Raw genomic sequence first — 19,168 nt, forward strand, 5'->3', positions numbered from 1 at the left:
TTTTAGTAGAGACAGGGTTTCTCCATGTTGCCTAGGCTGGTCTCAAACTCTTAGGCTCAAGTGATCCACCCACCGTGGTCTCCCCAAACTGCTGGGATTACAGGCATGAACCACCATGCCTGGCCAACAGTATTTTTTAAAAGCCAAAAATTAAAGCCAATATAATAAAATCTGACAACTGAACACTTGAGAAATACAAAGTTCTATTATTTCAAGAATTAATATGAATAACTATTCATCATAGTCATAAATACCAAGGCCAAATAATTTAATAGCCCAAAGGGATCTAGTCCAGCTTCTTTGTTTCACACACATGTACACTGATGAAGCCATAAGCAGTTAAGTAATTAGTCTGAGGTAGCATGGCTAGGGATCCAGACAATGACCAGATGGAAAACAGGTTTTCTAAAACCAGTCAGTGCTTTCCATACTACATGAGACTGGGACACTACTTTCTACATTTAGTTTTCCTTTCTTTCTCACTCTTCCTTTTTATTTTATTCTCTGCATTATTCCTGGAAGATCTCACTTTGCTTAAATAGCTTCAACTATCTGTGAGTTAGTAAATTCTAAATGTTTACTTGTTTACTTCTTTCTTCCCGAATTCCAGGTACATCTTGTGGTTTATCTCTTAGATATACACTCCCAGATGTCTTGAAAATATTTCAAATATAATCAACTAACCTAAATTATCATGTACTGTAAGCATATTAGTCCTGATTTCTATGAGTGATTCAGCCAGTTTTTAAAACTAGAAACTTCTGACATCCTTCACAATTTTCTCCCCTTTCCCACCTGCAACAATTGGTCACTAAGTCATGTCCATTCTACTTCAGAAACCTATTCCAAACCTGATTTTTTTTTTTTTTTTTTTTTTCTGAGACGGAGTTTCGCTCTTGTTACCCAGGCTGGAGTGCAATGGCGCGATCTCGGCTCACCGCAACCTCCGCCTCCTGGGTTCAGGCAATTCTCCTGCCTCAGCCTCCTGAGTAGCTGGGATTACAGGCACACGCCACCATACCCAGCTAATTTTTAGTATTTTTAGTAGAGACGGGGTTTCACCATGTTGACCAGGATGGTCTCGATCTCTCGACCTCGTGATCTACCCGCCTCGGCCTCCCAAAGTGCTGGGATTACAAGCTTGAGCCACCGCGCCCGGCTGATTTTTGTTTTTTTGAGACATGGTCTGACTGTGCTGCCCAGATTGGCCTCAAGCTATCCTCCCGCCTTGGCCTCCTGAGTTCCTGGGACTACAGGTATGCCCAGCTCCAAATCTGCTGGGTCTTCTTCATTCTCCTATTGCTTCTGCCTTAGTACAGGGCCCATACCTTTTTTTTTTTTTTTGGCTTGGACCACTATATCAACTTTATTAAATGGTTCCCTTGCTAAAAATCTCTTCCCATCTCTCCACATTGCTGCTAGAAAAACTTGGCAAAAATTAAAATTTGGTCATGTTCTTCCCCTATTTAAATATCTCAGCTGAATGCATAAGGCTAAAGCTCTTACCACGGCACACAGTCATTTGCAATTGAGTTCTAATCCTTCTCATCTCATTTCCTACCCCATTCCCCATGATGCTATGATGTATTGTCAGTTGCTTTCCAGCCTTTTCTTTGACTTTTCTTTATTCTTGCTATTCTCTGCTGCTCGTAAACATACACCCTTCCTTATCCTGTTGTCTATTTTGCAAGCATACATTAAATCTATAGGACACAGCTCAAATGTTATCTCCTCTCTGCAGTTTTTTTTTCCTTCTAATTTCCCCAGATCTCCAGTTTCCTCCATCAAGACATATTGTTTTAATGGCACCTGAAGTTGCTTTTGTGATTGGCTGATTATAAGTCTTGGACACAAATTACAAACTCTTCCAGGGCAGTTACCACATCTTTTTCACTTAGTACATGGGTTCAATGAATTCAATACTATATTTTTCCCCATGTTTCTGAGGTTAGTTTTTCATTAACAACAGCATTGGCATGAAAATCCAGAATTACAAAACACAAAGTAACCAGGAAACTCCTAAAAGATTACCTACGGTGAGGCAATAATAGAAGGGAACTCAAACAACAGTAACACACCTATGTGGCTAGTAACCGTTATTGATATTCATCATGGTTTCTATTTCTTTCCTGGTTTACTGGCAGGTTATTTCTGTTACAGTTTGTTTGTTCACTAATTTCCTCATGAACACAAACATTTTTCCAATACATAAAGATACTTAAATACATTTGCATGGATAACTGAAATCTGTTGAACCACTCACAGTGTTGGCCACTGAAATACAGATCCCATTGTATTCTGATAACAATTATAATTTTACCCAATGGGATACAAGAACATCACTGCACTTCCTCTAAGCAGCTATGCAGCGTTTGTTTTGAGACAGGGTCTCACTCTGTCACCCAGGCTGGAGTGCAGTGGTGCAATCCTGGCTCACTGCTACCCACACCTCCTGGGCTCAGTGATTCTCCTGAGTAGCTGGGACTACAGGTGCTCGCCACTATGCCCAGCTAAGTTTTGTATTTTTTGTAGAGATGGATTTTGCCATGTTGCCCAGGCTGATCTTAAACTCCGGGACTCAAGCAGTCTTCCCACCTGAGTCCCCCAAGTGCTTGGATTATAGGTGTGAGCCACTGCACCTCACCTAGTGGGTTTTTCATTCATTTACTTTCAGTTACTAAAATGGAAAAGAGTCTCATAGCATTTTAGGTGTACCTCTCAGAAACAATAATTCTATATATGTTGATGTAACTAAGCAATCTTAATTTCAAGAATTCTATTCTCCGGGCGGGCATGGTGGCTCATGCCTGTAATCTCAGCACTTTGGGAGGCCTAGGAGGGCAGATCATCTGAGGTCAGGAGTTTGAGACCAGCCTGGCTAACACAGGGAAACCCCTTGTCTATTAAAAATACAAAAATTAGCTGGGCGTCGTGGCATGCACTTGTAATCCCAGCTATTAGGGAGGCAGGAGAACTGCTTGAATCTGGGAGGCATAGTCTGCAGTGAGCCGGATTGCACCACTGCACTCCAGCCTGGATGACAGAACAAGACACTGTCTCAAAAAAAAAAAAAAAAAAAAAAAAAAAGAATCCTATTTTCCTTCAGTTATTGAAAAACATATATCTTTCCATCTCTTCAAAGAGAGTGTGGCAAACAGTACTATTATACCTTCATACGATATTCATGTATTCTCTCAGATGACAATTTTGGGAAGTATTACAGGGTATCATTAAAGGCCCTGAGTGCAGCAAGACTCTTCCATTCTTACAGATATTTATCTACTATGTCTCATGGTCCCATTCCCTGCTGGCCAGCCAAGGCAAAACAAAATAAGGAGAGTCACAATACTTAGATTCTAAGATTCAGAAAAAACTGTTTCAAGGTCCCATTCTCATTTCTGTATCTCAACTTACAATGCTTAACTGATCTATCCAACTCTTTTAAATGGCATCAAAAACTTTTCGACATTGAGACAGAAATTTTTGATAATCTTGAAATTTCAAATAATTTTTCAAGAGTGAAGATGTCTATTTAAAAAAATTATAATAATAAAATCTAGATAATTTAGATAAACTAACCAAGCAACTTCTTAGTGTTGGCCTGAGAAGGCTGACCCATGTCCAAGCTCATGGATTTCCTGGCTCGGGGACTGGTCTGGCCAACAGTTGGATAGGTGGCTGCAAGATACCCTTCAGAACCTTTGGGAGAGGACCACGGCTGATTCTCCTTCAGTGTCCTGAGAGATTAAAACAATAGAGAAAAATTAATTAACATGGTGACAAATAACAACTATTGTTTGCTCCTTCCAAGTGGCTGCCCTATTTCCTAATGACAGTAAATAATTAATTTTAAAACTGCACTTTAAAGGGCTTTAGGGTACAAACTCTTGATGTATCCCCAGGAATTATCAACTTTCTTCCCATAGTATCTTATACACAGTAGGTACTCACCAAATGCTGAACAAAAAGAACTGTACTGCAATTTTTAAAAGCTGACAAATAAAAAGGTATATAAGTGTCCAGTCTTTTAGCTTCCCTGGGCGATATTGAAAGAAGAATATATTGTGCCACATAATAAAGTACACTAACACTAACTGTAGTTGATGAACTTAAAAAAAATCACCAAAAAAATCTCATAATGTTTTAAGAAAGTTTATAAATTTGCGTTGGGCTGCATTCACAGCTGTCCTGGGCTGTGTGCAGCCTGTGGGCCACGGGTTGGACAAGCTTGGTGTACAACATGATGTTTTAAAATGTTTACATTGTAGGATGGCTAAATCAGTATAATTTGGAGCTAATTAACATATATGTTGCCTCATATGTTTATTTTTTGTGGTGAGAATACTTAAAATCTTCCACAGCAATTTTCAAGTGTACAATACATTGTTATTAACTATAGCTATCATGTTGTATAAAAGACCTTGAACTTACTGCACTGATTTTTTTTTTTAATCAGAAAAAATCAAGTCTAAATAGGCAACTGTTTAAAAATCAAGAAAATCAGACATTAAATTATACTTTGATAGGGGAACACAGGCAAACTATTTTACCTTTTCCATAACAAAAAGGGCATTATCTCAAAGTAATATAATAATGGGGCAGACAAAAATAAGACTACTGAATACCAAGTATGTTGAAACATTTTTGCATACATTGTTAAAATCTTAAGGAAATTGTTGAAGTCTTTTTATCAAAAAGCAGCATGTTGATAAATGGAATGATGTAAGTTTTACAAACAGAAAATAACTTTTCTATGTTCAACACTGTCCCTAAACCTTAAAGATATTTTTATTTAATTGAAAATATAGAAAAATCTCCCAGTGTCATTTTCATGAAATTTCTTCAAATTATACTGAAAAATATACCACCCAAAACCATGTATAGCAGATATAATTTATTTTACCATTGAAATCTACATTTTAGAAAACTTCTAAATAAGTTTAGTGTGATTTGAGTAAATAAAACAAATGTGTTAGCATGTGCATATTTTTACAAATCTGTATAGATTCATCCTCTATCCAAGCATGTAATGTGTTGTTTATATTTTGCATTAGTTTTTTTCCCCAGGCCCTTCCCCCACAACCTAATATTTTCAAGAGCATCTCTTTTGTTGTTCAATTGGTTTGTGCTTCAGAGGCAAACTAATGTTAACATTAGCACAATTAGATTGGAAGAATAACTTTCCTACTAACTGACATAAAATACTACATATTTATAAAATGAGTTTTAATTTACACACTGTTGCTAGATCATCTCTAGATTTCCCCCATATTACCTTCTAGATTACTCCGATGCTTGCCTCCATTAGTTGGAAAATTGAAACTTGATTATGATTATGTAATTATAGGAGAGTAAATCCACTTACCTATAGGCAGGGTCACCATGATGAATGGGATATGTATCCATAGGAACATTTTCCATTGAAATATCAGTAAGAAGAAGTGACTTTCTATGTTTTAGGCTGCAGCGACTTCGAACTTCTTCAGACACTGTGAGCAAAGCTAAAAGGAAAAAGGCAGCAGATTAAAAAATTTAACAAATCACACGTGTGACTTAAAACAAGATGAACTTCTTACAGTCTTCTAAAGAGAATAATACCTGTTAAATGTGCACATATTTTGGAAGACTACATAAGTATGAAATATACAAAGAGATTTATTTAATAAGCACCTTTTATTTTCCAAGTGCTTTAATGTACATTTGATTTTAACAAACACAAAGTAGGCAGGGCAGGTATTAAGTTCAATGAGGAAAAATATTGAGATGTTAAATGATTTTGCTCAAGGTCATATGGTTCAAACAAAAAAGGTGACACATATAGAAGTTTGTGAAACTGAGAATCAGCACTTTCCATCAAAAAACTACGTTCAAGATGTATTGTACATAAGTGCTAAGTGTTGCTGAGTAGAGAAACAAAAGATAAGAGCAAATAGGAAGCTTTAATGGAATGGTGGGGACAGGGCAAACATTCCAGATAAAATGGCATAAGGAATGAATATTGAAGAGGCAGTCACTTGTGGGAGATGGCAAGTAGATTAACTTAAAATAGCCTATCCATTTGGAGTGGTAATAAAAAATGAGGCTCATGAAATTTAGAGAAAGATGACAGAACTGAGAAGGCTATTTAAGGGCCCAGGATGCTAGACTGAAGCATTCCAATTTTATGACAGATAACAGAGAGCCACTGTAATGTCCTGAACCAAAGATGACCAAGGGAACACATTTCAGATTTTAATGGAAATTAAATTCTTTCATATAGAAAAATGTTTTGGCAAAACTCTCAAAATTGTAACCAACACTAAAGGACCAGATCGTGACCTTTTTACTCTGCCAAGCAACCAGCTAAAGGACTCATAGGTATTTGTATTTTTTGGGTGATCCTTCGATATAGATTTTGCAAGATTAATTTTGTTTATTTTGTGTTTTTACCTGCTAAGTAGGCCACACTCTGTGTATTCACTTCAAATTTGTCACAATTTCTGTGTTTGTTAACCAGAGTTAGTAGTGTATGTAAAATTCTGACTGTTCTTGCCACAATGGCAGGTGAAGGATGTCTGTACCCTACAAAAAAAAAAATATATGAAGTTAATTAATTTTTTGAACAAGTATCTGCTGAGTTCTTATTCTCTGACTAGTGATTCTGCAAGGCAAGGAAGTATAACTCCTGCCTTCCAAGAATGCTATTTGGGAAGGTAAAACATACATATGTGAATGTGAATAATTAATTACATATAAGATTAAGCACCAAAAATGTGTAGAACAGAATATTCCCTAGAACACTATAGTACTCCAGGAAGAGGAAAACTAAAAACATGATTGTCTTTCAGATCTTCTATTCCCTAAAGCAGCACAGGGATTAAAAAAGAAAATCTATGTATTAGAATGACCCTTAAGATTTCTTTTGAAAAGAAAGAGTTCTTTTACAAAAATATCTTTAATTAAAAGAAAACCTAATGACATAGCAAGTATATGCTCTAAGAGTCCAATAAATAGGGTTGATTAGAGGATAAATTTGATCTTTGGCCAACTTTTAATCATTAATGCTACCCCATTTAAAAATAGGTGATTTGAACACGGAAAGTATCTGATATTCTTTTCTTGTTTTAAGACAGAGTCTCAGTCTGTGACCCAGGCTGGAGTGCAATGGTAGGATCTTGGCTCACTGCAACCTCTGCCTCCCAGGTTCAAGCAATTCTTGCGCCTCAGTTTCCTCAGTATCTGGAACGACAGACGTGCATCACCTCGCCTGGTTAATTTTTGTATTTTTAGTAGAGACAGGGTTTCGCCATGTTTGGCCAGGCTAGTCTTGAACTCTTGGCCTCAGGCAATCCGCCTGCCTCGGCCTCCCAAAGTATTGGGAGTACAGGCGTGAGCCACCACACCCAGCCTGGTATTCTGGATATAAAAAATAAGTAAGCACTTTATTAGCCCAGTTGCAATTCCTCACCTTGGTATCATTTTGTAATTGTAATATCTTTTGAGAAATCCCTACTGGCCTTAGAGATTAACACTGTCAATATTTTTTGTAGAAATTTCATAAGAAAGCGAAATCAAATGCATATATTCACAGAAGTGGGTGTATGCGTGTATATATATATCAGGCAAAAACTGGGTGAATCTCCATTATCACTCAAGCCTAAGATTTAAATTGAAACAATACTGTTGACTCAAGCTGTAGCCTCTATTGTGGCCACATCCAGTGCTGAGTCCACTGGGGTTCATGCCAGCTCCTTATCCCAGGTCTCAATTTACCCTTCCTTTCCAGACCCACCACTATATGCTGTTCCTATTAACCGCAGTCTCTGGCCAGGACTGCTCTATGTTAATGAACCAAAGTTAACAAGCTGTGAAGTTAGCAATTGGGAGTAAAACCAGGTTAGGAAGTGAATAAACTGGCTCTGAAGAATAGCTGGAGATCACTGGCTTTAAGCAATGTAGAAGCGAGTAAGGGTAGGGTACCAGAAAGGTGAGGTACAATGGTATAAAATAATAGTATTGATCGACAGCAAGTCTAAGTGGCTGGAACTATAAGCATGTGCCACCACGCCTGGCTAATTTTTAAATTTTCTGTAGCGATTACGTCTCACTGTTGCCCAGGCTGGCCTCAAACTCCTAGCCTCAAGTGATCCTCCTGCCTTGGCCTCCCAAAGTGTTGGTATTACAGGCATGCGCCACCACACCTGGCCTAGTTTGCATTTCAAGAAAGACATACAGGCTAAGTTACTTCAATTTATTTCAAGTAATCAATTATTGAAATTACTTCTGTTTTTTTAATACTATTTCATAAAAATATTCTAACATAGGCTTTTACCTTTTAAAAGGTGTCCAACCAGTGCAAAGTTAAAGTTAGAGTTGAAATTGAGTCCAACAAAATGATCCATTTGCTTGCAGTGCCACTCCAGAGGATTCCGGATTGCCATAAACACTTCCTCTGGACTCTATTAAAGATAATCATGAGATGGTTGATGAGGTTCACACAGGAGCTTTCTTTAAAGGCTCACTTAATTGGTTTCTGTGTTCAACAGTATGATAATATAAGTAATCCTTTCAAGGTGAGAGAAATTATTTTCAGTTGACTGCAGAAAACCACAGAACATTTTAGCTACTATGAATTAACTGGTGCAAGATAGTTAAGCACATAATTGAGAAGATGGTGGAAGATGAAATCACTTTTATTTACAATACCAAATAAAGGACTCTCAAATTACATCCTGGTGACTTTTAACAAGATTATAACTCTGATGCCTAGCATCCTAAGGGCACCAGAATAAAAATGAGCTCCTGCTACTGGGCTGTTCTGAAGATGAAAATGCTGAGGCAGATGCCCCATTTGCAATGCTCCATTTGCAAATATTCTTTTTTTTGAGATGAAGTCTCACTTTGTCGCCCAGGCTGGAATGCAGTGGTACCACGTTGGCTCACTGCAACCTCCACCTCCCAGGTTCAAGTGATCCTCCCACCTCAGCCTCCCAAGTCACTGGAATTACAAGCTTGCACCACCCCAGCTAATTTTTGTATTTTTAGTAGAGACAGTTTCACCATGTTGGCCAGACTGGTCTCCTGACCTCAAGTGATCCTCCCAACTCAGCTTCCTAGAGTGCTGGAATTACAGGTGTAAACAACTGCACCCAGCCAATTTCCAAATATTCTTAACATTAATAAATAGACAATAGCTAGATATCACTGACCACAATTGTCCCAAAACAGTTCTAGAAAAAGAGCAATGAAAATTAGGAAAGAGAGAGTCTAGTCCCAAAACAGATGTACAAGCATGGGCAACTTACTTAACTTCTTAGTTCCTTTCTAATTTGCAAAATGGAGGTCTGATTAATAAACCTCTTAATACCTCCTACCTCTAAAATTTTGTTTCCTTATTTCTCAGACCTCTAGCTGTTCTGGGTTCACACTACATCTGGTAGACTGGTAGACTGAACTAATAATGTTTATACCAAGTATCTTCACACTTAAAACCATAATCCTGTTCTTTCTTCTTTTCTTATTTATTTTATTTATTTATTTATTTTTTTGAGACGGAGTTTCGCTCTTGTTACCCAGGCGGGAGTGCAATGGCGCGATCTCGGCTCACCGCAACCTCTGCCTCCTGGGTTCAGGCAATTCTCCTGCCTCAGCCTCCTGAGTAGCTGGGATTACAGGCACGTGCCACCATGCCCAGCTAATTTTTAGTATTTTTAGTAGAGACGGGGTTTCACCATGTTGACCAGGATGGTCTCGATCTCTTGACCTCGTGATCCACCCGCCTCGCCCTCCCAAAGTGCTGGGATTACAGGCTTGAGCCACCGCGCCCGGCCCAATCCTGTTCTTTCTACCCATGGCTCAGTTAACTTCATGTCAGGCAAATCTCATTATTTACGTAAATTCTTTCAAAAACATCCCCCTCTTTTCTCCTAGACTCTTCCCATTTTTATCCAAAGACAAAAGAAACATAATTTCATACTATTTTATTCTCTCCTCTATTCTCCATGAACTAAAATCCAACCTCAATCAGATTTCCATTTTACAAATTAGAAAGTAACTAAGAAATAACTTGCCCATGTTCACACACACACACACACACACACACACACACACACACAATTAGCAACCCTCCTAACATTTATTAATCTTAACTGGAGTTGGATTTTATATAATATATATATATATACAAACACTTTATATATACATATATATATATATATTTTACATGTGTGTATGTATGTATACACTTTTTTTTTTTTGGAGACAGGGGTTCGCTCTGTTGCCCAGGCTGGAGTGCGGTAGCATGATCTCAGCTCACTGCAACCTCTGCCTCCCAGGCTCAAGCAATCCTCCTACCTTACCTCCCGAGTAGCTGGGATTGCAGGTACATCCACCATGCCCAACTAAGTTTCGCATTTTTTGTAAAGACAGGGTTTTGCCATGTTGCCCAGGGTGGTCTCTAACTCCTGAGCTCGAGTGATCCACCTGTCTTGGCCTCCCAAAGTGCTGGGATTACAGACATGAGCCATCACTCCCGGCCACTAATGGTATTATTTTAAAGTGAGATTAGACAAAAGAAAAAACTAGTAAAATTAAGTACCCAAAAGTTTCCTTTAGACTCTCCAACTTCCTTATCTGCTATGAATTATACCTATTTTTCATTAAGTGGCATTATTAAATAAAAATAAGTTTACCTTTAGATTATTTCTTTACTTGTGAAATGGAAGGCAGAGAATGCTAACCTTTACCTTAGGGTTAGGAAAATTAAAAATAATGAATGTATAGTGCTTAGCATATAGCCTGGCATGATAGTTACTATTATTACTATTATGTATTATTTATCTTTATTCTGTAAGGATAAAGATAATCATGTATTATTTATCCTTATTCTGCAATTCTACTAGTATTAGGCCAGTACTGCTTTTGTTTTTTTACTATATGTGTTTTTTTTTTTTTGAGATGGAGTCTTGGTCTGTCACCACGCTGGAGTGCAGTGGCGCAATCTCGGCTCACTGCAATCTCCGCCTCCCAGGTTCATGTGATTCTCCTATCTCAGCCTCTCAAGCAGCTGGGACTACAGGCACACACCACCACGCTCATCTAATTTTTGTATTTTTAGTAGAGATGGGGTTTCACCATCTTAGGATGGTCTTGATCTCTTGACCTTGCGATCTGCCTGCCTCAGCCTCCCAAAGTGCTGGGATTAAGGGCATTAGCCACTGTGCCTGGCCAGCTTTTTTTTTTTTCTTAAACTATTTTTATATAGAAAATATGTATTCAAGTTTACATAGTTCTTTATGAGCTGGTAAGGAAATATACTTAGGATAAGTTACATTATAGAAACTGACATTTAAGTTATGAGCGTCTTGTGATTTTAAAAGAATAGCAACAAAAAAAGAGGGAAGAGTAGTAAATTTGAGTAATCTAGGAACCCCAAGGCAAAGCTTGCTTACCTTGTCATTGAATATCCGGAGACTATCTAAAGTATGCAGGTTTTGTTCAAGAAGTGCAGTGCCTGCTGAATACAAGTTGACCTCATCAAGCTGCAGTACAGCCACAGCTACCCAAAAAAGGGCTTTGTGCAGAGGGGAGTCCTGGCAAAGGAGACATGTTTGAGGCTAGTAATATGAATCATGAAGTAGTCTCTTTCAAAAACACACTTCAGTTAAAAATGAAGCAGTTTATCTTCCTAAATTACCCATGTTTTCTCTTTTGGGGAATATAAAGATATGGGTAAGCTTTTCATCTTTTCCATATGTAAGATACTGTTAGCTAGACTGAGAACCTTACTTAGCATTCTCCCTGTACTTTAAATCCAGTTACCCAGGTTTGTTGATTCTTCCAGAGTGGTCTCTTTTGTATCTGTCATTTCTTTCTTATTGTTAATGATATTAACCCATGCCAACCTTATTTATTATAAAGGTGGATTCTTTTTTTTTTTTTTTTTTTTTTTTTTTTGAGACGGAGTTTCGCTCTTGTTACCCAGGCTGGAGTGCAATGGCGCGATCTCGGCTCACCGCAACCTCCGCCTCCTGGGTTCAGGCAATTCTCCTGCCTCAGCCTCCTGAGTAGCTGGGATTATAGGCACGTGCCACCATGCCCAGCTAATTTTTTGTATTTTTAGTAGAGACGGGGTTTCACCATGTTGACCAGGTTGGTCTCGATCTCTCGACCTTGTGATCCACCCGCCTCGGCCTCCCAAAGTGCTGGGATTACAGGCTTGAGCCACCGCGCCCGGCCAGGTGGATTCTTTTTACCTCAGTTTCTCCCTACTCCAATCCACTGGGCACACTACCACCAGGACCTAAGTCCTGCTTTCGTTATATAACTTGTCTGCTTAAAAACCGTACATTTCCAAACTCTTTTCTGAACAATGCTGAATGTGAAATGAGGTCTATCCAGCCCTCACAATTTCCCCTCTCTCTACTCTTTTGAAAAGTTTCTCCATTACAGCTGTAATGTTCTACCCACCTTCCCTCCATTGTGCCAGCCTTCTTGTACAGTCCTATTGCTATCCTTGCTGCTCAAGGCTTTCTGCTTACTCCCTTTTTCTCTACCTACATTAACTCCTATGTTTCCCTTTAACCTGAGTTTAAACTCTATCTTTTCAACTTCTTGTCACTCTTTTTTTTTTTTTTTTTTGAGACGGAGTTTCGCCCTTGTTACCCAGGCTGGAGTGCAATGGCGCGATCTCGGCTCACCGCAACCTCTGCCTCCTGGGCTCAGGCAATTCTCCTGCCTCAGCCTCCTGAGTAGCTGGGATTACAGGCACGTGTCACCATGCCCAGCTAATTTTTTGCACTTTTAGTAGAGACGGGGTTTCACCATGTTGACCAGGATGGTCTCGATCTCTCGACCTTGTGATCCACCCGCCTCGGCCTCCCAAAGTGCTGGGATTACAGGCTTGAGCCACCGCGCCTGGCCAGGTGGATTCTTTTTACCTCACTTTCTCCCTACTCCAATCCACTGGGCACACTACCACCAGGACCTAAGTCCTGCTTTCGTTATATAACTTGTCTGCTTAAAAACCGTACATTTCCAAACTCTTTTCTGAACAATGCTGAATGTGAAATGAGGTCTGTCCAGCCCTCACAATTTCCCCTCTCTCTACTCTTTTGAAAAGTTTCTCCATTACAGCTGTAATGTTCTACCCACCTTCCCTCCATTGTGCCAGCCTTCTTGTACAGTCCTATTGCTATCCTTGCTGCTCAAGGCTTTCTGCTTACTCCCTTTCTCTCTACCTACATTAACTCCTATGTTTCCCTTTAACTTGAGTTTAAACTCTATCTTTTCAACTTCTTGTCACTCTTAACCAGTATGGTAATCTCTTGCTACTCTGAATTAGAAGCATTTATTATTGGTAATCCTTATTTAGCACTGTGATATTAGGAAAAATACATAGACTTTAGAATCAGATAGTATCAGATTAGAATCATGGTTCTTTTATTAGGTATGTGACCTTGGGCAAGTTATTTAGCCCCTTTGAGCTCATTTTCACTTATAAGATGGGGACAAGAGAACCATTTTGTTTAATATAAAATTAGGATGTTTGTAGACAAACCAGGAATATAACAGGTATTTATCTGTTATTTCTCCCAAGTCTGGCATATCTTTGTACTCAAATCACAGAATTAAACCACTTTAGAATTGGAGGGCAATACCATGCCATTATCTAATCTAAGATTACTCATTTTATTAATATGAAAACATGATGTCTAGATACGTTAAATCAGGGCACAAAGTTGGAATAAGCTCAGATCATCCTAAAACAGTGGCCACATCATTTTACTCCTTTTAAGTATCATCTTCATTGAGCACCCAAACTCTTCTGATGATCAGGTATACTTCTCTCAGCCTTAATTTCTCCACAGTAATAATCACTAACATACTATGTATTTTGTTTACATTATTATCTGTCCACTCACCAACCTCCACACCCACCCCAGAAAGTAAGCTCCATGAAGGCAGTGAGTTTTATGGGCTTTGTTAGTCCTCTATCTCTAGCACCTAGTACAGTAGTTGGCAATAGCAGATAATTAATACTTATAAAAGAAGTAAGAATATATACCTATCTCTCCTTTAGCACTGAGACAAAAAACTTTCAAGCACTTGAGAACATACTATTCACACCTACTCTTCTTCTAATATAACTACTTCAAACAACTAAACTTTAAGAGGTTCTACTTTATAGCATTTTATTTATAGCTTATTCTCAATTCACCTTATTTTCTGAACTCTTTGAAAGAAAACAACATTCAACACTGATATCCAAAATGAATACACTCATTTTCTATACCGTAATTACCTTATTAAGAAGTGGCTGTAATTTGGTTAGTGCTATTACTGTAGCTTCTATCAGAACTTGACTGTTGTAAGTATCAGGTCCTTTTAAGCAACTTTCAAGTGCCTTTTAGGAAAACAGAATTTTTAATTTTACTTTCATCGAAATAAAACATTAACTCCTAAACTCAATCTCAGAATAATTCAGGAACATTTACTTATTTAATAAATGCTAGAATGATTTCTAATGCTATGATGATCTTGGTAGCTAGCTTAATGTACATTTATTTTCTTATTTTTGATATTTCTACATAAGAGTCTGACATTATTTTTTCTTTATTTTCTTTTTCTGTCTATGGGGTGATCCAAATGACATTATTATAGTAATTACAAATTACATAATTTTATACAAGACTATAGTCTTACCATATAATTAAATGCTTTGAAAACTGGTAAAATATTAAGTGTACCTGTTTAGCAAAAGAGGCATATTGAAGTAATCAGAGTTTACAAATAAAGACATCTTCTTTAGAGAAGATTTCTTCAAAGAATTACAATAAAGAAAATAAAATACATTTTAAAGGCTTAATAAATAACATAATATTTTATTGAACTCAAATTTAAATGTCTTTTAGAAAAATGAAAGACATGCTTTACAACTTGGGAACCATAAATATTCAGGAGAAGTGAGGGCAAAACAAGTACCTTGCTAAGAATACGGATAATCTGTTTTATCTGCCCATGAGACACTCGTTTGCTAATACAGCCAAAGACAACAAGAGCTCTTGGTTGCAGGGATGGATTATACTGGAATGCAAATCTGCAATTAAAAGATCCACAGAACTTATAAAAACCTTTGTGTTTATACATACTAAATAATAAATTATAATACTGATCATACAGTAATAGCTTTATTTTCAACAAAACATACATTTTTACAACTTATATTTAATTTGGGACATACCTTTGAGCTAGTTCTGTCCACTGGTCCAGCCACTTGCATGTTGGAATATCTCTCATGCATGCCTAAAAAAGGGGATACTCTGAATATATATGTACATAAGAGTTTTTAGAACTGTTTAAATGTTTATTGTAATGTCATTAAGTGACCTGTTACCAATAACACATTCCATGCAAGTGTTTTGTTGTTGTTGTTGTTGTTTTATGAGACGGAGTTTCGCTCTTGTCACCCAGGCTGGAGTGCAATGGTGCCATCTTGGCTCACCGCAACTTCCGCCTCCTGGGTTCACGCAATTCTCCTACCTCAGCCTCCTGAGTAGCTGGGATTACAGGCACGTGCCACCATGCCCAGCTAATTTTTTGTATTTTTAGTAGAGACGGGGTTTCACCACGTTGACCAGGATGGTCTCGATCTCTTGACCTCGTGATCCACCCACCTTGGCCTCCCAAAGTGCTGGGATTACAGGCTTGAGCCACAGCACCTGGCCACAAGTGTTTTTATTTAAGCATTAAATACAAAATAGCACAATAAACCAGTATTTCTTCTATATAGCATTAATTTTTTTTTTTTTTTTTTTTGAGACTGAGTCTCGCTCTATCGCCAGGCTGGAGTGCAGTGGCACAAACCCCACTCACTGCAGCTTCCGTTTTCCAGTATCAACCAATTCTCCTGCCTCAGCCCCTGGAGCAGCTGGGACTACAGGCACGCACTACCACGCCCGGCTAATTTTTTGTATTTTCAGTAGAGACGGGGTTTCACCATGTTGACTAGGATGGCCTCGATCTCTTGACCTCGTGATCAGCCCGCCTCGGCCTCCCAAAGTGTTGGGATTACAGGCACGGGCCACCGCGCCCAGCTAGTATTAATATATTTTTTAAAAAAGATTTTAACTTAGTTTCTTATCATTTTGCCTTATATACCTCCATGATCTCCAACAAAGCTTCTGTGACTGTTTCCAAGGATGTCAAGGCAAAAGTCTCCCTCTCATAGGAGCCAGGAGAAAATGACCTGTCCCGGTAACTGGAACGGAAGGCAATGACAGCAGCTGATTTGACTTTGCTAATGCCAAACAGCAAGTAAAACTTGGGTAATGAGAACTCTGTCAGACTGAGTCTCAAAACTTGCTTGGTCTCTTCTGTAAGAGAATAAAGGAACAAGTAAAGACAGAAAATATTACTTTTTGATTTCTAAAGTTCCATGTTTCATTTCAAATTTAGAAAATTTGAGTATCATATAACAATTACATAATCATGCTCCCTAAATCAAACCTCTAAATACATTGTATTAAAGCTCCTTGTTCTAGCTCCATTTATCTACAAATCAGTGCTGGTAATGGAAATAGTCAACTGGCACTGAGTATTTCGTTTATGTGATAACTACAAGGGTCTACATGACAAGTATGCACAGAAAATCTTTACTAAAGCTTGATATGAAATGGAAGTAATGGTTTAAATAAGCAATTTGGTGTTAAGGCATCAACATAAATAATAAGATAATCTATATTCATCAGGTGAAGCAAAATGGAGAAAGGAACTGGTAAACACAAATTTCTTTCCTAGAACTTACCACTAAAATGAAGCTGTGAACAAGTACACAGAGAGTGAATGATATTAATGACCAGTCCATGTGTGGAAGCTCTAAGGGAGAGTGGACCCGTGGCTACTAAGAAAGTAACAACGTGGAAGAGGTAGGGAAGATGAGCTGCCACATCAAGGGAATTGTTGAAGGACAGCATCAGCATGTAGCGTGCTAAAATAGCAATATCATCCCACATGAGATGTTGTTCTAAAGTAGGAGTTGGAGATAAGCATGTCTTGTCAATTATTTTGCACATCCTTCCAATAACCTGTAAAGAAGAATTTTTTTTAAAAAAAACATGAGACTAAAAGTTTTATTACAAAGTTCAGCTTAATTTAAAAGCAATTATAAAACAAAAACCTCTTGATAAAAACAGATACGCTACAGTACAGAAGGCAAAAGTAAAGTGATTACCTTGCTTGAAACCAATTTCACATTTCCGGAAGCCAAAGCTACAGCAGTATCTGCCATCACCTCAGCTTTAATTGATCCCAAGCCACCTGTTGCACTGGTTTTGATGAAACTGTCTAGTACAACATCAAGCAGATCTGTAATCTAGTTGAATAAGGAAAATAACATGTTTTTAATTACTCTACCAATTTTATTTTTAATTAAAAAATACTCGTTGGAACAGCCCAATCAATATGAAAATTCTATTTTACCCAAGGCCTCAGAAATACTAGATTTTATTTACAGACCTGTCAGTAAGTACAATTTATCATAAAATACCCAGGAAAGGATGAGTATATTCATTTGATTTCTTCAGAGATTAAGAAATTGGTATTCAAAAATTTAAAATCTCTATCAATACTATCTTCATTCACTTGCAAAGTATCTCTGTGTTTTTCTAAGACACTAATGTATTAGCAATATAAAATAGTGATTTGAAAACACAGAGCTGGGTGTGGTGGCTCACGTCTGTAAACCCAGCATTTGGGGACGCCAATGCGAGTGGATTGTTTGAGGCCAGGAGTTCAAGACCGGCCTGGGCAATGTGGCAAAACCCCATCTCTACAAAAAAGAAAAAATACAAAAATTAGCCAGGTATGTTGGTGTCAACCTGTAGGCCCAGCTGCTTGGGAGGCTGAGGTGGAAGGATCACTTGAGCCTGGGAGGCAGAGATTGCAATGAGCCGAGACTGCACACTGTACTCCAGGCTGGGTGACAGAGAGAGACCCAGTCTCAAAAAACAAATAAGTAAAATATAGGAAATGACATGAAGTACCAAGATGTTCCCTAGGGCTGTAACACTGGTTCCAAGGCTATTTCAAATTATTTGGAGGAGTTGCAGCATTTTTTGAGTGAGGGCATTATTTCCTTAAGTGATTATGTTGAAGAAATGATATGCATAATTCTTGTCAGATAAAAATAAAATTTGCATTATATCCTATTTTTAAATTGGCATTCTTATGTAGAACTGTAAATGAAAGCAGGTGTCCCAATAGCATCAATAAAAAGAAACATCTACTAACACCTTAGCACATAGAGAACTAGAATAAAACAGTATTTACTAGAAATGTCATAATATTTCTACAGTTCTATGTAATATATATAATTCTATAAAATTATGCCATGAAGGAGACTGTGCAAAAAACTAGCTTTTCTCTGGCCCTGAGATACACTCTAGACATTTACAATTTTGAACCAGATGAAGAGCTGGGTGAGTGTCTACATGCTTTCTGAAGGAGAAAATTGTGTTTTTTACAACTCTATCCCTAGTGTCTAGGGCAGTGCTTTGCCCAATGTGGGCACCAGATAATTACCTGCACAAAACAGATACTAGATAAATATCTGAGCAAACTCAATACCTGCCCGAGGCTTCCCCATATTTTTGCTTGAATAGATGGGTACATCTGTTTTTCATTTATGGTCATTGTTATCAGCTTGTCAAGAATAGCAGTAACTCTTTGTCGTTTGGCATCATCATTATGTTTGCAAAAACGAACTAGATTTGACAGCCATGGAGTCATGTATTCCAGACAAAGGTGTTTCAATTCAATACCTGGAAAAAAAAAATACACTATTAGCATGTGATGGTCAATGAAAATCACATCAACAATTGTTTAATATAAAGAATTCAGGGGAAAAAAGGGAAACGGTAAAGACTATTACCTAGAATCGGGCCTGGAGAAAAGAGACTTGGCAAATATATTTTTATAGAGGTGAAGAAGGAACAGGCCTTGAAGAAAGTAATTTTAAAAGCCAGTAAGCCAATTTTTGAAAAGTTTTGCCTTATTTTCCTTCATTTTAGTCATTTCTCTTCTTGTTAAAAAATTTAAGTTTTATTCTCATTATAAAAGGAAAAGGTGGTCATCATAGAAAGTTTGGTAAAAGGAAAGCATCACCACAAAAATGAAAACTGTATTACATACT

General features: G+C 37.8%; 1 protein-coding gene across 8 annotated transcripts in view; it reads right to left on the reverse strand.

The window, feature by feature from the left end:
- Positions 1-19,168, reverse strand: part of NF1 (neurofibromin 1) — a 304,993-nt gene that overhangs the window by 24,029 nt on the left and 261,796 nt on the right. For all 8 annotated transcript variants that reach the window (XM_074388406.1, XM_074388407.1, XM_074388405.1 and 5 more), the window contains 12 exons: positions 18,604-18,797; positions 17,210-17,350; positions 16,784-17,063; positions 16,138-16,352; positions 15,221-15,282; positions 14,962-15,076; positions 14,282-14,383; positions 11,430-11,570; positions 8,312-8,438; positions 6,430-6,561; positions 5,366-5,501; positions 3,580-3,737 (listed from right to left, as the gene is read on the reverse strand). In XM_074388406.1, coding sequence (XP_074244507.1) covers positions 3,580-3,737; positions 5,366-5,501; positions 6,430-6,561; positions 8,312-8,438; positions 11,430-11,570; positions 14,282-14,383; positions 14,962-15,076; positions 15,221-15,282; positions 16,138-16,352; positions 16,784-17,063; positions 17,210-17,350; positions 18,604-18,797 — 1,803 coding nt within the window. The remainder of the gene's footprint in view (positions 1-3,579; positions 3,738-5,365; positions 5,502-6,429; positions 6,562-8,311; positions 8,439-11,429; positions 11,571-14,281; positions 14,384-14,961; positions 15,077-15,220; positions 15,283-16,137; positions 16,353-16,783; positions 17,064-17,209; positions 17,351-18,603; positions 18,798-19,168) is intronic.

This window comes from Saimiri boliviensis, chromosome 17 (genome assembly GCF_048565385.1).
Source record: "Saimiri boliviensis isolate mSaiBol1 chromosome 17, mSaiBol1.pri, whole genome shotgun sequence".
Taxonomy (NCBI): Eukaryota; Metazoa; Chordata; class Mammalia; order Primates; family Cebidae; genus Saimiri; species Saimiri boliviensis.